At 36.5% G+C, this 19,412-nt stretch overlaps 1 protein-coding gene across 1 annotated transcript in view; it reads right to left on the reverse strand.

Moving 5' to 3' along the window:
- The window catches only part of LOC104278136 (CUB and sushi domain-containing protein 1-like), a gene marked incomplete at both ends in the record, with an annotated part of 30,414 nt that extends 14,432 nt beyond the window's left edge, over positions 1 to 15,982 (reverse strand). The window contains 9 exons of the mRNA XM_009875023.1: positions 1,289 to 1,468; positions 2,565 to 2,676; positions 6,441 to 6,514; positions 8,934 to 9,107; positions 10,033 to 10,206; positions 11,443 to 11,622; positions 12,038 to 12,214; positions 14,846 to 15,028; positions 15,809 to 15,982. Of these exons, the coding sequence (XP_009873325.1) occupies positions 1,289 to 1,468; positions 2,565 to 2,676; positions 6,441 to 6,514; positions 8,934 to 9,107; positions 10,033 to 10,206; positions 11,443 to 11,622; positions 12,038 to 12,214; positions 14,846 to 15,028; positions 15,809 to 15,982 (1,428 nt within the window). The remainder of the gene's footprint in view (positions 1 to 1,288; positions 1,469 to 2,564; positions 2,677 to 6,440; positions 6,515 to 8,933; positions 9,108 to 10,032; positions 10,207 to 11,442; positions 11,623 to 12,037; positions 12,215 to 14,845; positions 15,029 to 15,808) is intronic.
- Positions 15,983 to 19,412: the final 3,430 nt, after the last annotated feature.

A 19,412-nucleotide genomic window follows, 5' to 3' on the forward strand; every position in this document is an offset into this window, starting at 1 on the left:
CAAATACTATATCTAATTATGAGTAATAGTATATTAAATATAGTAAAAATTGTGTTAATAAAGCCAGATAGCTGGATTAAGATGACAAGATCAGATATCATGGGAAAGAATTCCAACTGGTGTCATTTGCTGTATTTCTGGTACACTCAGCAGAGTTGTGTCCATTGAACCCAGATAAGGTTCTGGCCTCATATCACTAGCCACTTTGAAAAGGCTAATGTCAACTAGAAAGATTTGGTCTTGCATGCTTTGGTTTGTTTTCCTAAGGTGCAAAAATTCACTGATTAGTCTGACCAAGTGCTAAAAAAAAAAAAAAAAAAAGAATTCTTGCATATAGAAACATTTTCTGCATTAAATAATTTATTCTTTTTATGAAAATAAAGTCAACAAAAAACATATAAGGCTGTTTATCTTAAATTATTTACTACAGAGTACACTCTTTAGGGAACTAGAATAAGAAGATAACTTTCTATGTGTAGCTCACATGACTCAACAACATCAAAAAAACCCTACAGATACATTAATGAAAAATCAAATATTGGTGAAACATTAAATCTACTCGGTGTTATTTGACATATTACAATTAAAAATCATGTTGTAAACCTCTTTCCCATGGCATCTGACTGTTTTTCCTTTTTCCATATTCTAAATATAATTTTGAGTTATTTTTCTGAATTGGGAACTTAAAGCCATGTTTATTTTCATGTAAAGAGTAAATTTAGCCCTCATAACTATATACTTGGAGTTACTCTAGTGGAACTATGTGATATTTACAGGATTATAAATAAAAGTGCAATCTGGTGCAAAAATGTATTTATTTTTTATTTTATTGTTCATTTATATTTTCTAAGATTTTCTGAGACAAAAAAAGCGTATGTGAATGAATATAAAAGCCAAGATATGAAATAACTTTTCTTCTCCTAATAGACAATCATAGATCACATAATGAATACATTTAAATATTCTTTAAAACTGTTACATAAGGATAAATACTGTTGTAAGTAATACTTTATATTGTTTAAGTTTTGTTTGCTGTTGTTAGGAGTAAATGTAAGTATGGGTGCCTGTGCATTTGCACACACATTTCCCCATGCTTTCCTCCATGACCCCTAGATGCTGTGCTCACTTTGATTTCTTTGCTGTTTCCTTCATAAAATAAAACCTATGTTGTCATACATGTTGTCAAATAGGAAGTGGAAAAAATTAATCCCACTATATTAAAAAAAAGATCAAGGAAAATAAAATTCAACTAGTTATGGCCCAACATATCACTTGAGTAATGACTTACTTTTACAAATAGGTGATTTTCCTGTCCATTTCATATCTGGTTTACATGTCCGATGCTCTGATCCACCAGCAAGAAAAAATCCTGGCTGACAGGTATACACCAAAGTATACCCTAAAGTAGGAAGATCTATTGCTTTCACATCTACATGTGCTGGTGTCTCTGGCTGCCTGCAGGCATGAGCTGCAAAGGGTTTTTTAGAGTTAGAAAAAGTGGTGTTAAACAGTTTCCATTGGATTAGAGTATACCATTTGATATAAACACATGCCAATTTATTCCCTTTAATTATATTAACTTTATGCATGTTTTAGAAACATCAAGTAGCTATTACATGTAAAAGTAATCATCTGAGTGTATAGTTTTATCCATGTGGAAAGACAGAAATGACACTACCATGTATTTTTAAACAAAACATCAAAATCAAATCATGACAACAAACAGAAAAGAGTTAAACTGAAGGGAAGCACATTCCATTATACGTGGTGCAATGATTAATCCTTTGAATTATTTTACTGTCATAGCTTCAAGTATTGCTTCCACTCAACATTTTGAAAATTAGAGAGGTTATTTTGTTAAATAAATTCGATACAAATTTCAGTTGAAATAAGGGTTCCATAGGAAGGCTTTGTCATACTACATTGATTATAACAGATATACTTGCTCAGTATGATTCTTTCTCTGTGCTCCATGCTGTTCATTTATAACAAGCCACAGATAATTTGAAATAGGATGAGAATCTAAGGTCATTCTAATGAATTACTTTTTAGCTTAGATCAGTGTCTTAATTCAATAGCTACTTCGTGTCCTCCAACACATACAGAGCTATAAATACTCTAATTACTTGCATATCCATGCAAAGCCCAGAAAATCCGAATTTTGCTGAGTTCTACTTTATGATTCACAAAATACTAACCAAAAAAATAGTCCCAAGCATCTTGCAGGCCACTTTCTATTCTCCAGTAATCCAAAACACACAAAACCTCCAGATTAAGTTAAAGCAGCTAATGCAGTGGGTTAATGAGGACAGACTTTTTTTTGAGTTAAAGCTGACAGAATTATTGTGAACTTCATGAAAAAGGTATCTCAAAAGCCTTACTTCACATTAATTTCCCAAAAGCATATTTGGTCTTAGAATAAGAAACAAAAAAAAAAATTTAAATACTGTTTTAAAGTTTACTTTGTTGCAGCATATAATTTAATATGAATTTCCAGATGCATCACTTTGTAACTCTTAAAATTCCACATTGTTCTAACTGATTAGATAAGAAATCAGACTTACGAATGCATTCAGACTGTATGCCACTCCAGGTTAAGTTAGCAAGACAAGAACGAGTGGTAGATCCTTGTATATGATAACCTTTTCTGCATCTGAAAAAGACTGTGCTCCCAACCTACGGATTAAACCAGAATATTAGATAAAAGAGGCATCCATTACATGGATATCAAGGTATCAAGACAGTAACAAGTTACCAGAGATACATTTTTTCAAAACTGAAAATGTCCTCTCTTTACAGTTTAAGGAATTGATATTTCGTAACCTTATTTGAAAGCAGTAAGTGGAAAAATACTGACAAGGTTGTGCACAAGGAAAAGACAGACATTTCAGCTTATTCATTTGTCAGTAGCAAACTAAATGACTGAGATGTCTCACTTTCCTGTACATCACTGCCTATACTTCAATGGAACCTGACCAGTCCATTTCAAAGGTTTCTCATTGTGTGATGACTAACAATGTCTTTTATGAGGAAAAAGGCAAAAGAAAAAAACCTATGAAGAAGTATTTCACCTACAAAAAAAATTTCATGAGAGAAAACTCCAGGTCACAATTCCTTACATTTCATTTGTAACTACAAAATTCCTAAGTTTTGTTTGAGGTATTGAACTAGGGGAACGATGTTACAGAAAGCCTTCTTATGGTCAACTGTGATACAACCTTTCTCAGAAGAAGAGGTGAAGTAACTGGAAAAATTCTCTTTAAACTTCCACTGAGAAGAGAAAAGCATGACAATAGGATGCAAAATGCATGTCAGGAAGAATTTTCATAACAAACAAGAGAGATTGTGTGAACAGTTCTATTAAAATGCACTTATTGATGATATTGACAAAAGTAGCCAGAATAAAACTCTTTAATATCTTAGCAGGTGATGTGGAGAGTGGGATTGGTAGCACCCTCAGCAAGTTTGTCAACAACACCAAGCTGTGGTGCAGTCCACCCACTGGAGGGAAGGGATGCCATCCAGAGGAGCTTGACAGGCTTGAAAGTTGCAAAGTTCAAGTTCCACACGGTCAAGTGCAAGGTCCTGCACTTGGGTCAGGGCAATACCAAGCACAACTACAGGCTGGGTGATGAGTGGATTGGGAGCAGCCCTGCAAAGAAGGACTTAAGGGTTTTGGTGGATGAAAAACTGAACATGAGTCAGCAATGTGCACTTACAGCCTAGAAACCCAATTGCATCTTGGGCTGTGTCAAGAGAAGCATGACCAGCAGGTCTAGGAAGGTGATACTCCCACTTTGCTTTTGTGAGACCCCACTTGGAGTACTGTGTTCATCTCTGGGGTTCTCAGCACAAGAAAGACAAAAATCTGCTGGAGCAAGTCTCGAGCAGGAGCAAGAAATAATCAGGGGGCTGGAGCACCTCCTCTGTGAGGACAGGCTGAGACCTGGGGCTATCCAGCCTGGAGAAGAGAAGGGTCTGGGGAAACTCTACAGAGGCCTTCCAGAACTTAAAAGGGGCCTGCAGGAAGAAGGGTGAGGTAGAACCGTAGAACCAGAGAACAGTTTCAGTTGGAAGAGACCTTCAAGATCATCAAGTCCAACCTTTGTCCTAGCCCTATACACATCACTAAACCACATCTTTAAGCACAACATCTATCCAGCTCTTAAATGCTGCCAGGGATGGCGACTCAACCACCTCCCTGGGCAGCTTGTTTCAATGCCTGACAACCCTTTCAGTACAGAAATTCTTCTTAATATCTAACCTGAACCTCCCCTGGCACAACTTAAGGCCATTTCCCCTTGTCCTATCACTCGCCACTAGGGAGAATAGACCAACACCCGTCTCACTACAACATTGTTTCAGGTAGATGTAGAGAGTGATAAGGTCTTCCCTCAGTCTCCTTTTCTCCAGACTAAACAGACTCAGATCCCTCAGCCATTCCTCATATAATATAGGCTCCAAATCCTTTACCACCTTGGTAGTCCATCACTGTACCCTCTCCAGCACCTCAATTTCCCTCTTGTAGTGAGGGGCCCAAAACTGGGCACAGTACTCAAGGTGAGATCTCATCAAAGCTGAGTACAGGGGAATGGTCACTTCCCTACTTCTGCTGACACCATTCCTGATACAGGCCAGGATGGCATTGGCCTTCTTGGCCACCTGGGCACATTGCTGGCTCATGTTCAGCTGTCCGGTGAGGGACTAGAAATGTCTCAAAACAATCTAGGTTTTCTCAGAACCTAAACGAGCCACAGCCATCGGGCTGGTGCCTGTCTGTATTTGTGCAGGGGTGATTCAGCGCTTTACTGAGTTCCCTACCCCAGCCCTGCACCAGTGGAGCTGTGGCTGCAAGCCCTCACCATCCCCCCAGCCTCATTCCTGGTCTGTGGCAGGAGCTTCACTGTATAAAAGGCGCTTGCCCCAGGCAGTTGAATGCTTTTTTTGCCCACCACTCGGAGATGGCTGTGCGTGCCGTGGTTGTCGCTGGATCCAAGGGTGGTGTTATTTCCTCTTTCTGTCCCTTTCCTCCTCTCTCTTTCTAGCTTCAACAGGAAGCTACCTATGGCAAGGCCGGTTTCTTTTGCTTACTGGTGAATTGTTGTGAAGTGTGTTGGTTGCACTGAGTGGGCAATTGCAAATACCTTGTTGTTAGGTGATTGATAAATAAAATTGCTGTTTGGATCCTTGATGTAAGTCACGTTAATCCTGGGAATCAGGGAACCTGGGTCAACGTCCTGAAAGGTTGGGACGTGACACCTTCCAACAGACCCCAGGTCCCTCTCTGCCTGGCAGCTCTCCAGCCACTCTTACCCAAGCCTGTAGCACTGCTGGGGGTTGTTGTGTCCGAAGTGCAGGACCCAGCATTTGGCCTTATTGAAACTCATGGAACTGGCCTTGGCCCAGTGATCCAGCTTATCTAGATCCTGCCACAGAGCCTCCCTACCCTTAAGTAGATCAACACTTCCACCCAGCTTGGTGTCATCTGCAAACTTATCGACGGTGCATTCTATCCCCTTGTCCAAAATACTGAGACAGATGTTAAACATGAGTGGCCCCAGTACTGAGCCCTGGGGGACACCACTCGTGACTGGCTGCCAACTGGATATAACTGTTGACCACAACTCTTTGGACTTAGTCGTCTAACCAATTTTTCACCCAATAAAGCATATGCCCATCCAAGCCAAGAGCAGTCAGTTCTCTAGGAGAATGCTGTGGGAAACAGGTAAGACACTGGAATAGGTTGCCCAGAAAGGTTGTGGACATGCCCTCCATGCAAGTGTTCAAGGCCAGGCTGGATGGGGCTTTGAGCATCCTGATCTAGTGGAAGGTGTCCCTGCCCATGGCAGAGGGGTTGGAACTAGATGATCTTAAAGGTCTCTTTCAACTCAAACAATTTTATGATACTACAATTCTATGAATTTGGAAACTATAGAAAGTACATTCATCAGAGAGAACCTGGATCCAATACATGGAAGAATTTTATCTTCTTTGACTGAATTAAAGTAAAATGAATTGCTAATTTAGTAAAGTCATTGCTAACTTTTTTGTCAAGCGCTGCATGGCCTTTGGATCAGACAGGTCTTTGGTTGCAAGGTATTTTACTGACTATTCATCAATGTATGAAAGAATTATGATCATAAAGCAAAGTAATTATCTCATGTCATATCGTATTAGGTAATCAATTTATAAATAGTCATCCCTGCTCAAGTCTCCTAAAGCATTGAATGCATGATATATGGAAAGCTTAGAAGTTCTTTTTGAAGCTGTGTGTTATTAAAAAAAAAAAAAGCTTGAAATGAAATGTTAGTTTTTATTTAAAAGGAGTGGAAATTTCCTACAATTTACATCAGAAATTTAAGCCTACAGATAATTAAATATATTTGCAATTACTGAATGTTTCTAATTTTCAAAAGATAATAAATAGAAGAAATAATTACCTCATAACCTCTCGAACTATTTTGTATTCCAAAATGTGGAGTACCAGGGTCTGTACATGTATTATGAGCTGGATCTAATGTAAAATGTGAAACATGACATATTATTACAGTATAGAAAGAATACTCTAAAACTGTTTGCAAAGATTAAGTCATTTCATCAATGTCTATTGATAACAAAAAATTGAATTTTTAATGGAATAAGTATATTTCTATATATTTCATTTGTATTTCAAATTAAATTTCTAAGATAGATCACAGTACTTTGTTTCAGTACACTTGCATTGTTTAAGGGTATATTTTACAGGTATCTTAGGCAGTCTAAACTTCAGAGTTAGGATCACACTATTTTTTGCTAAGATTATCCCTTGTGAATATATAGTATGACGCACTGCTCTAAACACCGATAGAATATATAGGAAAATCTTTTTCCTCTTTTCTTTCCCAATGACCAGCTTAATGACTAGTTTAGTTTTCTAAAAAAAAAAAAAGGCAAAAAGACATCACCCAACCCTCCACATAAAAACAAAACCAACCTGCCTTCTCACAGCAAGTAAAATATTTTTTTTTGAAAGGATTTTTTTCTTTATTACCAAGAAAACACAAGTTTCAAATGGACTAGTACCACAGTTGTTACTGAAGAGTGAAAAGTCAATGTTCCAGAAAAAAAGGTACTCCCATGGAGTATAACTAATTATCTGATTATCAGTTTCACAAGTGTAATTTAAGGTAGCCTGAGATCATTTTCAATTCAGCGGAGTCCACTTCACATTCTGATGGTGTGTTTGCTTTGGGGTTGCCCAGTCATATCTACCAGGTAGACAACACAGAACTTGATCTGACGGATCTTTCTGTACTATGTGACTCTCTCTTGTCAGCCAAATCTGCTTTTGTGCTCATATTGCATTACAAAGAACACAGCTTGGGACTATATTTCATCTGTAACAATTTTTCGTTTCCTGTAGAGGGAAAATTAAATTTATCATATCTAATAATATGATATGTCATTTTACTCTTGGTCAACTTCCATTTTCAATGGTGACCATCAGTAGAGCGTAAGAATTCAACTGGACTGATATTTACCAAAGGTGGATATTGACCTAAAATATGAGAAAACCAAACACGCTCCTGACCTTGAGCTGCTTGAACAGCTCAAGAGCTCGTTGTGAATTGTCATCAGCTTGAATGTGACTGCTAATCATAGACACATGAAGCTGAATTTACTTCTTTAAGATATGTCTCATATGAAGAAACAGTGGGGAAGAAAGGAGGAATTCTCAAAGTATTTCTAAAGGAAATTATCAATATCCAGAAAAAGAGAAGCTTGCCATCATTTGACATCATATGGTTGTTCTACGCATAGTTCTAAGTGTTGTTCACTGATCTTAATTTCCAAATTGTTTAACAATGGGATCTGTAAATATTTTAGATGGTCTAATATTTTCCATTTAAAAAAAACTATGATGTAAAAGAATTTTTTTTTAGTCTTTGATGCCATATTTTCCATATACTTCTATATTAGGTTATATAAAATAGAAATACCATTATATTTTCAGATTTGATTCTTCACAGCAGACACAAGATTTAGCTTTTTTAAACCTTTTTGTGTCTGTTACAAAACAGAGATGTAAGATGGATTGCCCAGTTCATAAAACATATGGATGGAAAGTGTTTCGGATTCAAAGAATTGTATTGAGTGTTAATGCCTTAATTTACAAATACAGGCTGCTTTCAATAATCATGCTTACCGCCTTTTCCCAGAGTGCCCACGCTAAATCTTCCACATAGCCAATATGCTAGCCACAACAAAATATATAAATGGGCTACAGTCTATAACTGAATGTATTTGTTCAGAAATATCAAAGTGGATTTTTCTGTTATAACACAAAAATAATTTTCTCTGGCAAGTCACCCAAAGGTGGATCAAATTCTGATGTCAGTGGGAGTTATAGGTGTCCAGCTTTTCTCTCAGTTAGTCTGAGTATGTAACATGCTAAAAGCCTATCAGTTGCACACCAGTTAGTGAGAAACTGATAGTGCTTGACAGTTTATCAGCATTTCAAAAGATCAGACCCAGCATGCTTCATCCTTTTGAGCTGTACAAGCTGCTTTCACCACGTCCAAAAAGCTTTTTGATTTAGGATTGAGTCTGAAAGATGCCTTTAACTCTCCAGTGACAGAATCTGGTCTTTAATCTACCAAAGTCTTCTGTGTATCTAAAAGATTCTAAAAATAGATGGAACAAATTAGGCACTTGCACTTACTGACATTCTGCATTTGCATCAGACAAGCAATCACATAAATTTACAAGTGACTTCGTATGTGATTGTGTTTATCCTAAAATCTTTATACTCAAAATAACCTTATTTATCTAGTTCTTTTTATATTACACAGATATTTTCTATATTTGGAAAGCTAACTGCAAGACTTACGATAGTGTGATAGTTTATAAAGAATATTCTTAGCAGAAACAGTGTAAGTATTGGTAGTTATTACCGATGCATGTTGGCTGAATTCCACTCCAAGTGCCATCTGCTTGACAGAACCTTCTTGAAGAGCCTATCAGAATAAAAGGGGGTCTGCACTGAAAGCTCACTTCAGATCTGTAGGTGAAACTTTTTCCATTGAGACGTCCTTCTGCTGGAGTTCCAGGATCACCACAAAACACAGCTAATACATAAAAAAAGAAAGAACAATAAAAAAAAGGTTATTGAAAACTGCACATGCTGAAGTATTCTACAGTGCTTTATGAGCAAGTCAAGTATACTGAATATGAGTGCAAATACACTCATTTACCTGTGCAGAACTGTATCTCAGATCAATTCTTGACAGCAATTTAAAATTATCACTGTTATAGTTATTATAAGCATAAAAGTTAACCTGGAAAAACAGATCTTTTAATTGAGACACTAAAATGCTGATTATATTTGGATGACAAAGTAATTTTAAAAGTAGACAGCGCTATACTGAAATGCTTCAAAATAAGTTCAGTTTTCATAGCAGTCACCCTCAGATGAGTAGACTGGAAATTTTTTGCCCTGATTAAGTATAAGCAAAAAAGTTTGTCAGAGTCCTGACAAGATTTCATGCACTGAAAGAGTTGATAGTTTTAGAAGAAGCTGAAAAACAAATACAAATAAAGGTATGTAGTCGCCGTCATTAAAGAAAAATGAATTTATAAAGAACAAGGCTATGAATTTTAGGGTTAGGATCCTTGTTCTCACCTGTTAATGGAAATGGAAACAAGGAGGAAAAAAGAAAAGTGTAAATGAAAATTTTAATCATGCTCACTGCTAGTAAAATTCAGAACATTCAAAAAGACTATCTGTAAGGCAAATGGTGATGTGTCCAGTTAGGTAGTAAGAAATAGAGGTGACTTTTGGGGAAAGGAAGAAGATTATGACCTTAAATAGGCACAACCACTCAATTTCATAACAAGGTATGCTTTTAGGATGAAGGAGGGAGAATCCTGCAGTAGTCCATATATTAACTGATCTAGTTGAGTCCTTTTTAAAATGTGAGAGAGCAACTGTAGCCCAAGACAACTTATTGTGTCTTTGGTGAAGCCCCACACAACTGTACTCCGAAAACTTACGCAAACATTGTGGGATGTCTCCTCGCCAAATTCCTCGACCCTCACAGGAGAGAATAGCTGTGTTGGATAGCTGATAGCCTTCTGCACAGCTGTAACTTACACTGGCACCCCAGCGGTAATCAGATCCTTCCACTTTCCCATAGAGAACGGGTGGAGGGGAGCCACAGGTAATAGCTGCATCACAGAAAAAAAAAGTTGTAATTTCAAGACTTTATAGGGTTTAGGACAATCCAATATAGTATTTATTCATACTTTTGAAACTGAAAAAAAAAATAAATCAATCATGCTGTTCAGTTCCAACAAAGCATTCCTGTGCTGGCAAAGCAGCCTCTAATAGACAGAAAACCAATTTAAATACAAAAATATCACCTCTAGGTTTAGGAAGTTCCTGAACTTTAGGTTGCTGGAAGCCAGAAGAGTATATAGCCTACCCAGTTCTGAATCTCTTCCTTACATATCCCTCTCAGCAATAGGCTACTGAGCTAGGTACAAGTTTTCAATAAATATAATTTATTTCAATAAATGCTTCTATAATTCTATGATTCTTAATATTTGCATTTTATTTTAAACTGATTTTGTAGCACTAATTAAAGCCCTTAATATAACTTTGCTCATTCATCTTCTAAGGCTTTCAGCACACAACGAAGACTGAGTTTATTGGCAATTAGTGGCTAAGACTCTTTAAAACCATTCTCATGTTTTCCAGCTTCTGAAAGAGTACCCAATATCTGGAACCCGGAAGTTTACATTTAAGCATCAGTTCTTTGTTCAAGAGCACAACTGTAAAATCACTCATTCAGTGATTTTTACAACAGAAAATATGGTCAAATACATATGTCAAAATGTAATTAACAGGCTAAAATCAGACATCACTTTACAGTGGTTCTACATGAGATAACAGTTTTCACCAGGCTGCCTTGTTTGCCTTTCAGCCTGAAGCCCACTATGAATTTAATGTTAGCACTGTTAATTAGATATTTGTGAAGCATGTTTTTGGCTATTTATGATGACCACACTACCGCAACAAGGGAATCTTTTATAGAAAGTTTGGGGTTCAGCATCCCTGTACAGAATTTTGGCCATCTAGTCCAAGTTAAAAGGGCTCCAAAAACAAAATGGGTACTTCAATCCTAGTGCTTTAAACTGATCACTCTGATAATCTTCATTGAAGAGTGATTTGGTTCTACTGTAGTCATTAATGTCACTATACTGACTAATATCATATCACAGCATACATGCAAAATAAATAAAAATTTTATACAAATACTTGTCTAAATGTTTTAGCTGCATTTGCATATTAATTGTCCCAGAGAATGTTTTGCAATTTTTTTATAAATAAAGACACTGATTAGTGAATCTCATACATAGTATGAAAGTAGTATTTGTAAATTATTTAATTTTAAAGCGCACCTTTGCAAATTGGTTTACTCTGGTTCCAAGTGTTGTCTTTTATACAACGCATGGTAGATGAACTGGCAGGCTCCATCAAGTATCCTGGATTGCACTGATAGCTGACTGTCTTATTAAAGGTAAAATCATTTCCAAACTGAATGCCATTTGCTAATGCACCTGGATCTCCACAGCTTATCACTAGCAGGTTAAAGAAAAGAAAGGGATTTTTTTTTTCAATAAAGATTCAATTAAATAGTCGACAATGTGTATCTATCATCCTTTTTTTATACAAAACAAGAAAAATTTTGAACAATAAATTTCATAGAAAATCAAAACTGTAATCTCTAATAATGCTATATTTTCAGTAATGACATTCATGAAGTAAGCAAATACAGAAAAGTTACTCATATATATCCATATGACAAAGATAGTTCTGGAAAATCCAGCATGTATTAAAAGGACTTGTATCTTTAGATACATAAAATATTAATGTATTTCAATATAAATGAATGGGGAAAAAGTATTATTTTATCTAACAAAATAATAATTTTCAGTAGGAACATTGGTTGAGTTACTGCTTCAGAGTTTTAGAGGGAGAAAGTTTATTTCTGACCTGTGCAGTCTGGAGCTGTGCCAGTCCACGTCCCATTAGCAGTACAATGTCTAGTAGTTAGCCCTGTAGTTTTATAACCTTCCCAGCAGGCATAAATGACTGAGCTGGAGAATAATATTCCATCAGTGTATATTATCATACCGTTGGCTGGGGTGCCAGGGTTCCCACAAGATACAGCTGTGAAGAAAAAGTCAAAAAAAATAATAAATTAATATTTCCATTATAGGTAACTAAATGAAGGAGAAAAAAATAGGTCAATAGGTCATGTTTTTAAAAAGCTGTAGCAAGTTTTATTAAGAAAATGTTTAATAGATATATTCTTTAATTAATATCTTATTTCTCTTTGTTAGTATGATCATTTTACTTGTATTTGTTTTGTTTTGTTCTCTCAGTTGCTGATTCAGATGGCTTGCACGGCTTGTTCTACTGCACCCAATAGAGTCACTGGAGAGAAGAAAGCTCATTCATGACTTTCTGATATCTTCTTCAATTGTAAAAGTGCATAAACTATTTATTTTTTGAATTAAGAAAAGAACTGGCATTTTGTATTGACCTAAATATCTTCTTGGCATCTGTATCTACACATTAATATGATGATTATGTTTCAGCATCATGCATACAAGATTTGGCAGCAGTTTATCATTACATTTTGTTTTATAGAGGGTTTAGTGTTGGGTTTTTCTACTTATTTTCCAATAGACCAGTCAATCCAGAAGGATTTGTTTGTTTGTTTTTGGTCTTTTTTCTAACAACTTTCCTCTAAAGCATCGCTATTTGACCATCCTGGCAGACATTGGCAAAAATACAGTAACTGTTGGACAGAGACTACTCCTCTAATTCATTGCCAATTAAAATAGATTTGGATAGGGACAAAAAGACAAACTTGAACTTCTAGGGGTAAAAAAGTGTTCTTCTCCTAATCTCATCTTTATTTATGCTAAAAAGGAAACAACTGAAGGAGAAGAGATAAAAGAAAGGTGCTTTTTTCTTTAATTGTTATTGTTTTGGTGTTTTGGTTTTCTTTCTGAAAACGGAAGATTGAAGTAAAAAGATAAAGAAGACACAGCTACATTTCAAATACTGCCACCAAGCGCTGCCATCTTACTAAATGTCTTCATGCAAGGGAAGAAGAAAGGACATTGCAAAAGTTCTTTTTTTTTTTTTTTCCCCCCTGAAAATACTGATCCTGCACCCACTGCCATTTTCATACAGTTATGGTGATATCTACACTGACAGAAGATTAATTAGTGCTGAAGAATACTGCAAAAGAATAATTGTTAGATGAAGATACTGTGATAAAACCCCTAGGTTGAAAAATGTAACAAAGTTGTTAAAAATGTTTCATATTCCATTTTATCATTTTGTGTATCAGACAAAAGATACTATAGAATCCATCAACTCCAATGAATTAGAAAAAGTAAAAACATTCCTGGAAAACAGTAATTTTAAAACTAAATCTAAAGTTTTCCATTACTGCTTTCCAATTCCAACAGTGCATAAAAAGTGTAAAAATTTATTATATTTTTTATCTTGTTCTAAAACATAATTTCCAGAAATATTCTCTGTATCATTTCTTCTGAAAGAGCTAGCCTAAAAATAGTACACTTCATAAAAGACAGTCTTACGTGGAAAAATGTAAAATGTACATTAGTTCATACTTATTTAAGAATACAACATTATTTTATCATCTGCTCAGTCCTTGAGGCATAGACATTATGAAGAAAGAGAAGATTAAAATATTGTATTGTTAGAAGATGGATGACAGATTTCTTTATGACTCTACTTTCATATCTTCAATCAGAAGCATTTGTTTAATTTTACATTTAACTCAGGTAACTATTTTCTGTTTTCAGGCTCAATACTTGCTTAATTAGAGCTACTTTCTCACAATTTTTTACAAATATAAACCTAAAAACTTTATCATTTTGGACTCAGGTTTCCAAGCAAAAAATGAACTGCTAACAAATCCTTTTACATTAGATTTTTTCAGAGCATATGAAAGCATATTCTGTCCCAGAATTTCTTTTCTATTAAGGAATAAAATGCCATTAGTAAATGTCTGTTGGAGAGTAACAGAGGGGAAAGGGACCTGGAGGTCCTGGTGGACAGCAGGATGACCATGAGCCAGCAATGTGCCCTCTTGTCCAAGAAGGCCAATGGCATCCTGGGGTGTATTAGAAGAGGGGTGGCTAGTAGGTCGAGAGAGGTCCTCCTGCCCCTCTACTCTGCCCTGGTGAGGCCACATCTGGAATATTGTGTCCAGTTCTGGGCCCCTCAGCTCAGGAGAGACAGGGAACTGCTTGAGAGAGTCCAGCGCAGAGCCACAAAGGTGATGAAGGGAGTGGAACATCTCCCTTACGAGAAAGGGTTGAAGGAGCTGGGTCTCTTTAGCTTGGGGAAGAGGAGGCTGAGGGATGACCTCAGTAATGTTTATAAATATGTCAAGGGGGAGTGTCAGGAAGATGGAGCCAGCCTCTTCTCAGTGATGACCGATGATAGAACAGGGGACAACAGATAAAAGTCAGAACATAGGACGTTCCACAAAAGCATTAAGGAAAACTTTTTCACTGTGAGGGTGACAGAGCACTGGCACAGGCTGCCCAGGGAGGTTGTGGAGTCTCCTTCTCTGGAGACATTCAAAACCTGTCTGGGCACGTTCCGATGTAGCCTGCTTTAGATGATCCTTCTTTTAGAGGGGGTTTGGACTACACGGTCTCTAGAGGTCCCTTCCAACCCCTAACATTCTGCGTCATTTTGTGTGAAATGTCAGTCAGTAGTGTCACAAATGCTGACAGTATTAATACGTACCTTCACACACAGGCTGTATCCCTGACCAGGAACCATTAAGCAGGCACGTTCGTTCTGCAGATCCTCTCAGCTGATAACCCATTTCACAGGAGAAACGTAGCAGACTCTTTGTTTTGAACTCATCCCCTAGTCTAGACCCGTGAGCTGGTACTCCTGGGTCATCACAATAGCCAGGATTATTTCCTGTAAAACACAACAGAGCACAATTATTGGCAGACTTATTACGTGCAAATGTGTTGGTAATGAAGACACTCTTTTGCTGATAGTCCTACTAACTGCATTGTTTCTGTTATAATTAAACACTTTTCTTCCATTATAGAGGTGTGAAACCAAAGCCAAAGATGAAAATAAAGTCTTTTCAGCATACTTCTTATTTCAGACCTAAACACACCTAAATATGGAATGTGATATAAATAAAAGATAAAACATAATTATGAATGTAGGAAGCACTCCTGTAATTTTTTTGTCAGTTAAACAAATTTATTGTCTTTTTGACAATAACACCACTCTCTACACACTGTATTTTATTGTTCAACTTCTTTGCTAATTATAACTGCCAATAACAAAAATTAGATAACAGCAAGGGTGAAGAGAACCACATATTCAAGCTTAAGAAATACATTTGAAAAACATATATTCACAGAAAAGAATAAATGGCACTTGCCCCTCTGTGCCTGTCAAAAATGGAAAAGACACATCATAACTTTCCTTATCGCTTAAATTCCTATGCAAGTCTTGATTAGTTTTAGAGGAGAAAGAAGGTGCTGCAAAACATACCTCTCAAACACAAGATAAAATATGAGAATATTTCAATAAGTTGCTACAATTCAGATGAGTGATTATTGTTGAAATTAAATATACTTGGAAAAGAAATAAATTTCTGACTGTAGTAAAAAATCGCTTGAGAATAGCCTTATTCATGTAATTACAAGGTGACATTCCAATGATGGTTGGTACAAGTACCTGAACAGTGGGGGAGAGTCCCACTCCAGCGGCTATCTTCTTGGCACTCCCTAGTAGAATTTCCTATGAGCCTTCGACCCGCTGTGCAAGAGTAGTGAATTATGGAGCCGTATGTAAATTTGTCTCCTGAAAGAACTGCATTGGCAGGTACCCCAGGATGTCCACAAGAAATGGCTAATAGAGGAAGAAACACAATATTAAAAGATGTTTTCACGACACAGAAAAAACATATTACAATCTTTAAATATGAGGGAAGTTCCACACAACGTAAACTCCTGTCTGGATTTTGTGTCCTTCATATCTTCAGTTTTACTGTTGCTTTAGATAATTTACTTGACATTTTTAAGATTAAACATAAAACTGCATGTAAATCTAACTCATGCAGTTTAGCCTTTCCCTAGAAGTATATAGAGCTCTCTTTCCTCATTAGTTTCCATTAGCTGTCCTTCCCTTCAAATAATACATATTATTTCTGTTAAGGTTGGGAAAGAAGAAAACAAATAAGGTTAATGTTGCAATGTGCTTATGTATTACAGCTATGATAATGGTAAGTAGATTTATCATAGCTATAAAATAATTAGATATAGTTTAGACAGTATAGAGAATTGTAATAACAATCTGTAGTATTATTATAGTGAGTTGCACTACAGTGAGCCAGAGGAAAATTGATTGCTGATCATTTTTGTAAATTATGAGTCATATTATAATTAAGTTTTTATCTACCTTTTGTTTCAGAAAAGATTGAGATAAACAATTTTAGTACAGAAAAATTTATATGCAAGTAGTTCAGATCTGTTATATGAGCAAACATAATTCATCTTAAGGTGAGATGGAAATAAAATTCTGAACGCTTTTTGTGTAAAACTTAGGTCATCCAGTAGAGAAAGAAGAACAAAAAGAAAAAAAATTTTGCATAACATCAGTAAACAGTCATACAACTTAAGCAACATTAAGCAGAGCAACTAATTTGAGCAGCTTTATAAGTTACTTGAATGAATGATTTATGGGTCAAATATATTTTTAGGAAAAAAACACCCCAGACTGTTATTCTGATAACTATTACTCCTGACAGACATCAAAATTATTTGTGTTATACTGAGTCTGTTGATCACGTCGAACTGACTGCACAATGGATTCATGCCAAAAGGTGAGGTCCTGACAACCAACTGCTCTTACACTGCTGTGTGCTTCTCTTGTTTTCCTTGGGCTGCCTTAAGCATTCATGTAGCAAATGGTAAACAAAATCAGGACACTGATCTGGCTGAACAGCAGTCCCACAGAAAAACAAAACAAAACCAAACAGAAACCCAACACTGTTTAGTTTTCAGCCAGATCAATTACCTTAATGAGCTTTCTTCTGTACCATGCAAATGTTAGTCCTGTCACAGTTCTGGAGGGAGCTGCAGCAGGTGATCAGAGGTTTTGGAAGAAAACCATATGTAGGTCTCCTTAATGTGGCTGTATAACAATTTGTAGTGAGTAGCAAGAAGTTTTCCGAGTTTATGAAGAAAATAAGCATCCATTTTTAAGCAATGAAATTCATGGGTATTGCCTTGGATGTAAGAGAGGAGTGTGGTTCTATTTTATGCTTTTCAACTAGAATTGTTCATGGTAAACATTGTGTCCGTCCACTTGGGTTCAAAATTTCTCCACGTGCCTTTCCATGAACTTTGCCCTATCACCTAAAGCAAACTTATGCTTGAAAAAAAAGAGTTTATCACTAATATTTTTGAAAATTACATCTCTTTCATAATACTTGAAAAGATCGAGAGTGACTTCATCTATGAAAAGATAAACATCTTTCTCATAGAAGGAGCCCTATTTATTTTACTGAGTTTTCTTAGGGGAAAGAATGTTAAATTCGTTTTGGTAGTATTTAGGATTTAGATAGTGTTTCAGTCCATCAGCAGCAAATTAGCAGCAGCTAATCCAGTAGGTGATTCAGGAGTGTGGGCACTTCCCAGGCTCCTTTAAAAGTTCCCATAGCCTCAATCAGTATTCCCCACAGTGAGGTCAGCATTTCTTTTCTGAGCAGATGGACACCTATGCCTTTCCTCAAGCTCTGCTTAAAAACAGAAGCCATGTAAATGCTACTGAACTTCAAAACACTTGATGTGGAAAGTGGGCAGCTACTCCAGGTGATTTAGATTCCCCATCCTCTTCTCCTCCTTCCACAAGGAGTGTCCCTTCACACTGAAACCTCAATCCTGGAAGTAGTAAAGGATCAGCAACAGAACTGGGCAACAGACATTCATAATGTTTTTAATAAGAGACAAAAAGCGAGGAACATACTTGCATCACTAAAATATTCTTGACAAATGAACAATTTTATACAGCCATTTTGAATTTAAAATGTTGCATTTTGCTTAATGTGAAATAAATGTGAATAAACCTAGTTTTCAGATCATAGTTCTTACTGATGGATACTGAAAGTGTCAATTGTAAAACTGCTTGGATCATGTGGATATTAGATACATAGAAGTAGCAAGTAAAGTAAGCATAAAAAAGCAACAAATTCACTAAACTAGTAATATTTATTGATCTAATTGTTATATAAGTATAAACTCATAAATCAATTAAGTAAACAATCACAATTCTGTAAAGCAAAAATTTGGAAAACATCTGATTTGTTTGCAAATGAAAATATTCTTCCATTTCATTTATTATTTCCTACACTTGCATTGTAATATAGAAATCTAATATCAGAAAAATAATAATGATCAGATAATAAAGATATCTCAGTGGAAAAGGAAAGTCAGCCAAATCATTATTTTTCTAGAGATCTGAAACTCACTGAGCTGCTTATAGGAAACATCAGAAGAATTCCATCCTCTCTGAGGAAAACGTGATGACAGAAATATGAAGTGAAAAGACCCTCTTGAGCAAAATTTTCCTACACAATATTTCAGGGATTCATTCTCACACACACGCTTCAATACATCTCAAAAAAATAATTCTGACATAGGCATTAATGGTCTTAGACTATTAATCTAAATAGTAACATATATGATAATAATAATGGTAGATTGCCCTAGCTGTTTTCGGATATCTTCACAGAATCACAGAATGTTAGGGGTTGGAAGGGCCCTCTGAAGATCATCTAGCCCAACCTTCATCCCAGCATATCTAACCACTACACCATAGCCTCAAGTGCTAGATCTACTTTTTTTTAAACACCTCCAGGGTTGGTGACTCCACCACCTCCCTGGGCAGCCTGTTCCAGTGCCTCACCACTCGTTCAGTAAAGAACTTCCCCCGAATATCCAATCTAAACTTACCCTGATGCAACTTGAGGCCATTTCCCCTTGTCCTGTCATTAGTAATTAGAGAGAAGAGACCAGCACCAGCCTCACTACAGCCTCCTTTTAGGTAGTTGTAGAGGGCAATAAGGTCTCCTCTCAGCCTCCTCTTCTCCAGACTAAACAAACCCAGTTCCCTCAGCCGCTCTTCATAGGGCATGTTTTCCAGACCTCTCACAAGCCATTTTGTTGCCCTTCTCTGCACCTGCTCCAGCACCTCGATGTCCTTCTTGTACTGTGGTGACCAAAACTCAAGGTGCGGTCTCACGAGTGACGAGTACAGGTGCACGATCACCTCCCTCCTC

The sequence above is a fragment of the Apaloderma vittatum genome, unplaced genomic scaffold (assembly GCF_000703405.1).
Source record: "Apaloderma vittatum isolate BGI_N311 unplaced genomic scaffold, ASM70340v1 scaffold1468, whole genome shotgun sequence".
Lineage (NCBI taxonomy): Eukaryota > Metazoa > Chordata > Aves > Trogoniformes > Trogonidae > Apaloderma > Apaloderma vittatum.